This window comes from Eutrigla gurnardus, assembly GCF_963514095.1.
Source record: "Eutrigla gurnardus genome assembly, chromosome: 1".
Lineage (NCBI taxonomy): Eukaryota > Metazoa > Chordata > Actinopteri > Perciformes > Triglidae > Eutrigla > Eutrigla gurnardus.
In genome coordinates this window covers 36,438,719-36,449,471 of record NC_139915.1, presented here as the reverse complement: position 1 = coordinate 36,449,471, position 10,753 = coordinate 36,438,719, and the positions used below count along the sequence as shown (strand labels likewise).

General features: G+C 43.7%; 1 protein-coding gene across 1 annotated transcript; it reads left to right on the top strand.

Moving 5' to 3' along the window:
- Positions 1-262: 262 nt before the first annotated feature.
- Positions 263-8,580, top strand: LOC311015352 (SH3 and multiple ankyrin repeat domains protein 2-like; the record flags this gene model as incomplete). Its single annotated transcript, XM_084012510.1, has 4 exons — positions 263-466; positions 5,926-6,129; positions 7,380-7,451; positions 8,515-8,580. 4 exons carry the CDS (start codon positions 263-265, stop codon positions 8,578-8,580), a joined length of 546 nt encoding a protein of 181 aa, XP_083868636.1.
- Between the last annotated feature and the right edge of the window lie 2,173 nt (positions 8,581-10,753).

The window sequence follows — 10,753 nt, the reverse complement described above, 5'->3', positions numbered from 1 at the left end:
CTCACGAGAACGCAGCCATCGCTCACAGATGAGACCTCGTAGGAGTTTTTAATTTTCTGATCCATAAATCACGTTGACGCCTCAGATTAATGGAGTCGGCTTCGTTCATGCGATTCGGCGTATCAGGGCCACTGTAGGAAAGAATGGAGCCGAGAGAGGGGGAAATATACGTGATAATGCTAATCTTTTAAAATGAGAGTTTACATGACCCCTTTTTTTTTTATATGTTCCCTTCCAGCTGAACCCGGCGGGGCCCCTGAGCATGCCCCGGAGCCCCACCTCCAGCGAGGATGAGATGGCCCAGAGCTTTTCCGACTACTCTGACGACTGCGCCTCCGACAGCTCCCGCGAGGAGACCATCTACGAGACCATAAGGGCGACCGCCGAGACGCCGCCGAGCCGCATGGACGACATCCACGCCAACACGCTGGTGATCCGCGTGCTCGTCCCCGACCTGCAGCAGACGGTGAGGAAGCGGTGACGGCGATACAAGCTGGTTTAAGTTCTGTATTGATATTGAGGGTATTGATTATCCGGCTGTCTGGGTTCGGATCCCCCTGGAGGATTAATGAGATCTCATTTACAGTCCCAGAGTCTCTTTGGAAACAACAGCATTGTTTTGATGCATCAGAGCTGCAGGAGACGCTCTCGGTTTCAGTGTCAACCAACGGGTGCTTTTCCAGATGTTCACGGTTGCCATGGTGACCCCACATGTGCTCTGATGCCGTTTCAGCTCGCTGCTCAGGAACAGCTCTTATGTCCGCCCTCACACGTACACGATTTCCTACTTCAGGGGAGTAGGATCAAATATATTGACCACCAGATATAATTTGCAATGATTTTTAGTCGTAAAATCTTGAATATATCAGGAATAAAACTGGAAAGTTTGGTTCTCATTTAGAAAAAACAACCTTTTAAAGATCTGGATTGTAGGTATTCATATTTATCACATAAATAAATAACTGGATCCAGTAGATGAATGAGGACCAGGTCCTGGTGTAGGCTCCATCCTCAACACTACAAGATGAAGTCCACATTATGGATCAGGTCTAACAAACACACGGAGGTCCAGAGGGACATGTTATAGCTGTCGTCACGGTTACCATTAGTATGCAAATAATTATCAGGTGGATCAACAGCAGGAAGTAGATGCATAATGAATGTTGTTCTCCTTCCTGCTGTGTTCTAAGGAGAACGCAATATAGAACCTTCATCACAACCACAAGGGACTTGACTTCTATAGGACTCTAGTTCAAGGACTGGAGACTTGACTTGGACTCTAGTTCAAGGACTGGAGACTTGAGACTTGACTTGGACTCTAGTTCAAGGACTGGAGACTTGAGACTTGACTTGGACTCTAGTTCAAGGACTTGAGACTTGAGACTTGACTTGGACTCTAGTTCAAGGACTGGAGACTTGACTTGGACTCTAGTTCAAGGACTTGAGACTTGACTTGGACTCTAGTTCAAGGACTGGAGACTTGACTTGGACTCTAGTCAAGGACTTGAGACTTGACTTGGACTCTAGTTCAAGGACTTGAGACTTGAGACTTGACTTGGACTCTAGTTCAAAGACTTGAGACTTGACTTGGACTCTAGTTCAAGGACTTGAGACTTGACTTGGACTCTAGTTCAAGGACTGGAGACTTGACTTGGACTCTAGTCAAGGACTTGAGACTTGACTTGGACTCTAGTTCAAGGACTTGAGACTTGAGACTTGACTTGGACTCTAGTTCAAAGACTTGAGACTTGACTTGGACTCTAGTTCAAGGACTTGAGACTTGACTTGGACTCTAGTTCAAGGACTTGAGACTAGAGTCTTTCCTAACAAGCGAACCTAAAAGAAGACTAAGAAGACAACAAAATAAAGGAACATCCTTCCATCTTCTACGTTCTTAGAACGTGTATTTGTGGAACCCAACACAGCTTTAACGGTGGAGTCTTAATGTTTTATGTGTTTTATTAATCATAACAGTGGAGATGATGAATGTTTCATGTACACAGTGGCTTCATTAGCACGGGGCCCCCGGTTGCTACGTTGCTACGTTGACAGTGTGGCAGAACAATGTGAGCAACCTGCTCCCCACTGATCACACGTATTATATATGTATATGTATATATATAAGTATGTATGTGGAGCCGGTTATGGATGTTGCTCCGCCGTCGTCCCTACAGACGGGCTGCATGTGAAGGTTTATCATCAAAGAGCAGCGGGAGGTGCAGCCTCGGCCCGTACGCCGGTTTCATCTGGAGCTGGTTCAGCTTTGTGCTGCAGCTCTTTGTTTGCTTCCTGTCCTCGGGGAGCTCCATGATGACGACGGCGAGCGTTCCCTCGCTGTGTGCTCGTCACAATTGAATGCAAACCAATTGCTGGGAGGCGAGAATGAGGCGGACAAGCAACGTGGGTCAAAAGCGTGTCAGCGTTGAGATCGTCGTCCTGACGACACTGAATCTGATGTGGAGGAACCAGAGACTGTCTGTGGTCCCCCAGAGGTCTAGATAGTAGCTCACATTAGTCCAGAGACCGGACCAGACTATGTGGAGAAACCAGAGACTGTCTGTGGTCCCCCAGAGGTCTAGATAGTAGCTCACATTAGTCCAGAGACCGGACCAGACTATGTGGAGAAACCAGAGACTGACTGTGGTCCCCCAGAGGTCTAGATAGTAGCTCACATTAGTCCAGAGACCGGACCAGACTATGTGGAGGAACCAGAGACTGTCTGTGGTCCAAACAACAAGGTCTCTGCTGTATTTATGTCTAGATGACCTTATATGGAGTGTTGATGGAGCAGCTACAATGTTAGCGTAGCCTAGCACCATCAACCAGACTCCATTCAGAAAACCAGCGTTTTAACAGTAGTTATCTTGTGGTCTTGCAGACAGACCTAACAAAGCATGACTCAGCACTTTTCACTGATCACCATCATGACGGAGTTATTTCAGCATCTCCTCATGTGTGTAAAAGTTCATCCCGCTGAAGAGAACATGAGGAATGTGACTTCCTGCTTGTAACTGCGGTACGCATGCGATCCGGAGGGGTTGGATCCTCAAGGTACGCCGCTGACCCAGAGATGAACCCACGACCCCTTTGATGTAATTAGCTCTCTACTGTACAAGGTGTGTGTGTGTGTGTGTGTGTGTGTTTTTGTGTGTGTGCTCACATGTGCACTAAGCCCTCTCACATGTGTGCACTAATGCTGCTAATTTCACATTCATCACTGAGCGCTCCCTGATGCCACTTGATCACATGATTGAGTCACACAGTTGAATAATTCAAATGCACACAGCATGTTTGTGTGTGTGTGTGTGTGTGTGTGTGTGTGTGTGTGTGTGTGTGCGTGTGTGTGTGTGTGCGTGTGTGTGTGTTTGTGTGTGTGTGTGTGTGTGTGTGCGTGTGTGTGTATTAATACTGTACAGGACAGAAGTGAACGTGGATACATTTAACAAGTTAATTCGCCTTGTTTCATACAATATGATGTTTGCCAAAATATGGAACAGTTCGGCATTGTGGGCAATATGCTGATTCACTGCAGGAGAGTTACATTAGCAGATCCCTTACTGGATCTGGTAGCAACCTGTCAATCAGCAGGTAGCCCCGCCCCCTAAAGCATCCCCTGCTTTCTGGTCTGGTGGACTCTAAATGGACCACCATAATGTACTAAATGAACATCATGCTGGATTGAAGAAGACTTGAAACTAGAGATTGAGACCATAAACTCATGTTTACAATGTTTACTGAGATAATACATCAAGAGAGAAGTAGGACCATTTTCTCATAGACTTCTATACAACCAGAGAGTAGTCGCCCCCTGGTGGCCAGCAGAGAGAAGTAGGACCATTTTCTCATAGACTTCTATACAACCAGAGAGGAGTCGCCCCCTGGTGGCCAGCAGAGAGAAGTAGGACCATGTTCTCATAGACTTCTATAGAACCAGAGAGGAGTCGCCCCCTGGTGGCCAGCAGAGAGAAGTAGGACCATTTTCTCATAGACTTCTATACAACCAGAGAGGAGTCGCCCCCTGGTGGCCAGCAGAGAGAAGTAGGACCATTTTCTCATAGACTTCTATACAACCAGAGAGGAGTCGCCCCCTGGTGGCCAGCAGAGAGAAGTAGGACCATTTTCTCATAGACTTCTATACAACCAGAGAGGAGTCACCCCCTGGTGGCCAGCAGAGAGAAGTAGGACCATGTTCTCATAGACTTCTATAGAACCAGAGAGGAGTCGCCCCCTGGTGGCCAGCAGAGAGAAGTAGGACCATTTTCTCATAGACTTCTATACAACCAGAGAGGAGTCGCCCCCTGGTGGCCAGCAGGGAGGATGACAGTTTAAAGGCACATTAGCTTTGGCTTCACTTGTCAGAAACCGGAGGTTGCCAGTTCTGAAAATAAGTAAAATACATTTAACTTTAAAAGGAGGGTGAATATTCCCGTTTTTTCGCAGAAATAAACATTGCAATGCCTGATTCAGGTACAACACAAATAGTAATAAGCCACCCAAACCTGTGATTATACTGTTTTTTATTTTGTCGCTAGTTGTGCCTTTTGTTTTCTTAGATTGGGGACAAATAATAAGTTCTCCCTCTGTGTTGAAGACCAGGACTCGCACCGTTATCACGGCTTCTCCTGTGAAACACATTGATTTCCCGCTCATCCACTCGGTTTACGTTGTGCTGCCGTCGAGCCGGCAGTAATGGGAGCGGATGGAAACGAGGGCCGTATCGGTCCAAGCAGCCCTGCCAGATGCCAGACATCTGTTTCTGTATACCTTCCACCCTTCATCTTGCCTTCCTCCTCCTCCTCCTCTCCTCCACGCCAGGCAGGAGGGATTATGGGTAGGCCGAGTTCACAGACTGCTCATCTCCTCAGCCTTTATCGCAGACGCAGGGCTACTATCGCCGGCTGAGCAGCACATCCAGCTGTTAACACTCACAGACACTTTCCCCCAGAATGCCACGGCACAGCGCCCATAATCCTCTCTGGTTGGGACGAGGGCCAGAAATCCTGCATTGTTTGTTTGTTTGTTTCCCCTCCGGGGGAAGATGGGGCCGGGAGAGACCAGAGGGCAAAGGGGGTTGTGTCAATTACATCCTCGGCTACGGCTCGATAAAACAATGTGCAGCTTGGCGGCGCTGCAATGTTTGTTTGTATCTACGACGGCGTATTAGGGTCACTGTAGGGGAAAAACAAAGCCGAGAGAGGGGGGCAATATTCAGAGAAAAAATTACAACAAGTGAAAGCTACCGCTAGCATCTAAGCCCAACCGCCCCGATCAATAAACACACATAAGATGACAGTTTGTCCTCATATGAATAAAAGCAACAATAAGCATCAACATCATCCTAAGGACCTTAACGAGGCGTTGGGATGATTAATTAGAAACATCACTTAATGGGAATTTAGCTAGCTTAGATGCCGGTTGTTAGCATCGTAATTAAACTTGCAAATTTGCGACTTTTTTTCTCCGAATATTGCCCCCCTCTCTCGGCTCCGCCCTGATACCCTGTCTTAAACTGGGACACGGTTTGTGTTATTAAAGTTATTTTGTTGTGTGACCAAGCTGTAGAAATAAAGACAGAGAGACAGACTACATGAGCCGTCTGTGGCTCAGGGGTAGAGTGTGTCGTCCTCCCATCAGTGGTTGGAATCCCGGCTCCTTGAGTCCTTTACCTTCACTCTGATCACTTTTTCAGTTAGTTTCTCCTTTCCTGCAACGAGGGTAGGATTTAAGGACAGCTGGCTCCAAGCGCTCTCGGTCCGGTCGGGTTGTTTCCAAACAGAGTGCGATTGCTGTGTTCGGATCAGTCCAACGAAGCGGTCTAGCGGGGGGGGAAAAGCTCCAGGTTTTGGGATCAACGAGCTCTGAGTTAACGCCCTTAAATGACTCTCACACACTTCCTCTGTCTCTCTCTCTCCTCGTCCAAACCAGAAATGCATGCGGTTCAACCCGGATGCGACGGTCTGGGTGGCTAAGCAGCGGATCCTGTGCACGCTCAACCAGAGTCTGAAAGACGTGCTCAACTACGGCCTCTTCCAGCCGGCCAGCAACGGCAGGGACGGCAAGTTCCTGGACGAGGAGCGCATCTTCCGAGATTACCCGCAGCCAATCAGCAAGGGGGTCCCGTCTCTGGAGGTGAAGTATCGGCCAATGAGATTATTCCTCATTAATGTTGGTTGTTACATTAACTACAATCAGTCTGGTCACGTAACAAAATATAAATGTTCCCGCACAACAAAACTGCATTGTGAATTACACTAAACTTTCTAGTTTCATTCATATCTTTACTATGAAGGCTTTCACAGAAGGGTTTGCTCAGATAGAGGGTCGCCTATAAAGTTGGAATAATTTGCAAATTGTCTTTTATTTTACCAAAACAAATGAACTAATTTCACCTGGTTAATTGAGACACATGATGTGAATCATTGCACCTGCTAAAAATGTGATTACTGATGCATTAAAATAGGAATAAACAGAGGATTGTCTGAAAACAAAATATTTTAACTTTATCGGCACATAACAAAAACATTGTTTTAATGGCTGTTTATTTATGGAGTATACAAAGAGATATCCAAAATTACAAACATTTTTAACCTGGTCAGATTGCTCTTCTGGAAACATGCAAATTAGCGCATTATTCAATAATAATAATGAGTATCCCTAATTTGCATATGAACAATAACATTACGAAAACCTGTAATATGAAAAGTAATTGTATTAATATAAGTAATAATCAATGCATAATCATTTTTACCCAATTCACCTGGAGGTCTTGAATGGTCAACATTTCTTCCAAGTAAACACAAAATCTGAAGTAAACACTAAAATCGGTAAACTGTAAAATCTTAGGTTGGCTATTTAAGTGAGTTTTAGACACCGTATGCGCGAGGGGTTGGCAAACATCGATTCATCTAAAAGTCTTGATTAATTTTTTCTACTATTCTAAATAGATTCATTACTTCCAAAAATCTATTTATTTTTTTTATACATTTTTTTTGCAAGAAAAGCAAAAGTTAATGTAATCTTTGGTCTTAGATTTGCCTTTGTATATTTATATTATTGAAATCAGTTTAACTTTTTTTTTTTTAATTAATTATATAATGCTTATATTATGCTCTCATGCCATCATTTGCCACACCGTCTCACAGAGAGGAAGATCCTGAAGTATGTACGCATTTAAAAATCAATTTTGAATTGAAAATTGATTCTGTATCGAATCGCGAGACACCCAAAGATTCCTGTGTGAGTGAAATCATCCACCCGGAATCACGAATATTGATGTTATATCAAAGAAAGGTTATCATTTCCCCGAACAGAAACTTAATAGCATCAGAGTTGTGTTGCTTTGGACCTTTTTTTCCAATATTGTTTCTTTTGCTCCACAGTTCCGTTACAAGAGCAGAGTGTACCGGCAGCCCAACGTGGACGAGAAGCAGATCGCCAAGCTTCATACAAAGGTAAGAGTCCGTCCATTTGATTGGACAAAACAAACTCCTTTCATGTTTAAACGTGAGGTTCGTTGGTGAAAATCATCTCCGTGCCAACGTTGGCTGCAAATATGTGGCAATCAACAGCACGTCAACATGTTTAACTCCAAAGGAAAGCACACTTTTCTGTGTGTGCAAAAAAATGTATATTAAAAATAAACTGTAGAGAGGCTAAGCTCCGCCCCTTTCCGGTGAGCCCAATGGGAGCTTGTTTAGAAAAAAAATACGTTCATCAATAGCAAGAGACAAAAACATTTTGTTTTCATCCCGTTTTAATTGTACCATGAATTACAAATGTTATGTTTGTCAAATTAAAAGAATATTTTGAACGTCAAGAAAATACGTAATTAGAAAGAAGACATCTCTCTCTGACGCTACGATGTTCCGTATCAGGATGTTCGGGAACATGTCTCGTTCCTTCTTTATCCTCACAGCTGATAAAAACAGTCACTGGATAAAAACACATTAGCTAAGATAACGTTAGATTAGTGATGGAACCTAGCTTAGTTAGCTAGCTAGCGAGACGAGCTAACATCCATGTTGGTGACGTACGTTTTTTGAGACCAGAGACGTAGTTCACTGAGCAGTTTCACAATAAACCGTCTTTATGATTACGTATTTTCACAGTCTTATACCTTAACACTTACATGACGAAATTAAACTTTATTTTAACATTGTGTAATTCCTGCTACAATTCAAACGGTATAATAAAAAAAACTGCTGAACAGACGAATACAAATAAATAAATAAAACAAAGTAAAAAGAATAATTTAAAAAGATGCCACAGTGCCGCCCCCCCTCCAGCCTGACTGCCGGCCGGTCTCTGGGACGTGAGCGTGACCAAACACCACAGCAATGCCTGTTTCACACCCAAGGTGTTGCCAACATAAGATAAAGCTCCCAGATTGCGTGAGCTCCTGAGCAGCTCCACTGGCTGAGGGGGATGTTTGTTTCTTTCATGCTCGGCAGCTTGGAGGTGAGAATGTGTCGTGTAGCTCACCTGTGATGATGCGTTTGTCTTCCGTCCCAACAGCAACACTCCACCTCCGTCCGAGTGGAGGCGAAACCTCGACAGGAAGCCGAAATAGAGCAGGAGTAGCTTTCAGTGGTCATTCACTAAGTACCAAAGAAAAAAAATGGTGATTATTGTTAGTTGTCATGGTGACAACACACGTCTGTCCGTGGGGCTAGGAAGTGATGTCACAGCAAGTTAGCTAGCTAGCTAAAAAATAAAATGAACGTACTGTTTTCAGTTGTCGTTTGAGTAATACAAAAGGAAATGGTGATTATTGTTAGCTGTAATGGCTGGAAAGTGATGTCACAGCTCACCAGGAAGAGAGCGGAGGCAGCTCCCAGACTGATGCCTAGTTAGTTTGCATGGTAGCTAGTTAGCGAGGTAGCTAGTTAGTTTGTAATCTTGTTCCTCTTTTTTTATAACAGTATAGCATTAAAAAAAATGACAGAATTAGCAATATGACTAACAGTCCAATGGTGGACAGTCCACCATTTAGCTAGCTAGCTTGCTAATTCCACAGAACCAGCTGTCCACTAGTTAGCTTGAAGTAAACCTCGACTGTAAACTGAGGGTTTTAGCATCAAAAATAAAAATAGGGGTAGAAGGAACATTGTACTTGTTGTTTTCAGTTGTCGTTTGACTACGACAAACGTGAATGCTGTTTATTGTTAAGTACTCCTCTGATTGTCATTACTGTAAAACCTGCTACCCAGATCATAATTGGGAATGTCCCTTCTACTCCTATTTTATTTCTAGATTTTTTCCAGCCTCTCTATCAGTGTGTGAGGTTCGCTCCGGCCTGCTTTCCCTTCGCTCACTGTAATCCTTTAGTGCAGCCAAAGCATAAGTGTCTCTGGCAGCTCCCTGTTAGCGGCACACTAGGCAACCGTCTGACAGCTGCTCCAGATCTACAGAGGAAAGGATGGAGAATCAGGGAAGGCAAAGGTGGACATGATAACTGTCATTCTTCCATTATGAACATATATTTTATAACAATATTTTCTTTCTCTGTTTTCGTGGCCCGACCCAACTCTTGGAACGTGTTTGCCGTTTGCAGTCTGGTGCTTTGCGGTTGGCTCGGGATCACGGGGAGACGGCCAATCATTGGCCGGCCTCCAGACCTGTTTCAGCAAAGAGGGAGTCTCCGTATTCCATACTACTCACTATATAGTGGACTACATTTTGTAGAGCTGTCCAAATGTACAGCAAGAATTATTATACCTTTTATAGTGGACTCAATATCCCACAATTCATCTTGAAAAGTAGCGTACAACTGATGGTCACTAGAAGTGCTATAGACCATCATGCATTGCGCTGAATAGAAAATGACAGATGGACGAGGGATTGAGACAAATCTATGAAAATAATATATTTAATGTGAGCAGAGCGTCACAACAGAGACGGCTACAAGGTACTTTTATTTATCTATGAATTGGTTGAAAATCAACTTTTATTGGCCCCTGCATCGACACCACTACTTCGGTTTCCTACCTTTCACAATAAAACACAAATGTGGCTGTTGATCTGGCACGTTTTAATTGTGCAACAGCAGTGTGACGTTATTAACGATGCAGAAAAAGTAGTGTCCATAAATGTTCTTATAATTTTGGGTGGTTATCTCTCAGCCCTGAATAGTCCTTTATATTAGTCTTCTAGTAAGGTGACCAGATTTCTGAAATGAAAATCGGGGACATTTCCAGCGCGGTGGTCAAAATTCCAATGTTATCATTATGAAATAAATAACAGGGGCAATTACATGTTAATTTTAATATGTAAAAGCAGTCTGCAGCAATTAACATTAGAGCTGTAAAAACCACAGATGAAACAGAAAACAACAAAACAGATTCTTATCTTATTCAACTTATTTATTATTTAGCTGATGATTTTTTTTTTTCAGTTCACAAGCTTTTATGGAGAAAACAAGAACACATTTGATGGTGCACATATGAAGAACCACAGTGCAGACAACTGACTTTAAAAGAGGTCTTCTCAAAGTTATAGAAAAATTGTGAATGCTGTGAATTCATTGTGCGGAGCAACAATATTACAATCCTGTCTACTCAGGCCTGAGGTAAGAAGGTATTATGTCTTCCACCTTTTTAATTCCAATGACTGTAACGTCAGTACGTTAGTTTCACTGGCTACCGTAATAACTGGAGTTTGCGTCGGTGCGCAACTTCTACTGGCAACCGTAATAACTGGAGTTTGCTAGCTATCTAGCTAACATGCGGCTAGTTAGCTATCTTGCTAACGTGTT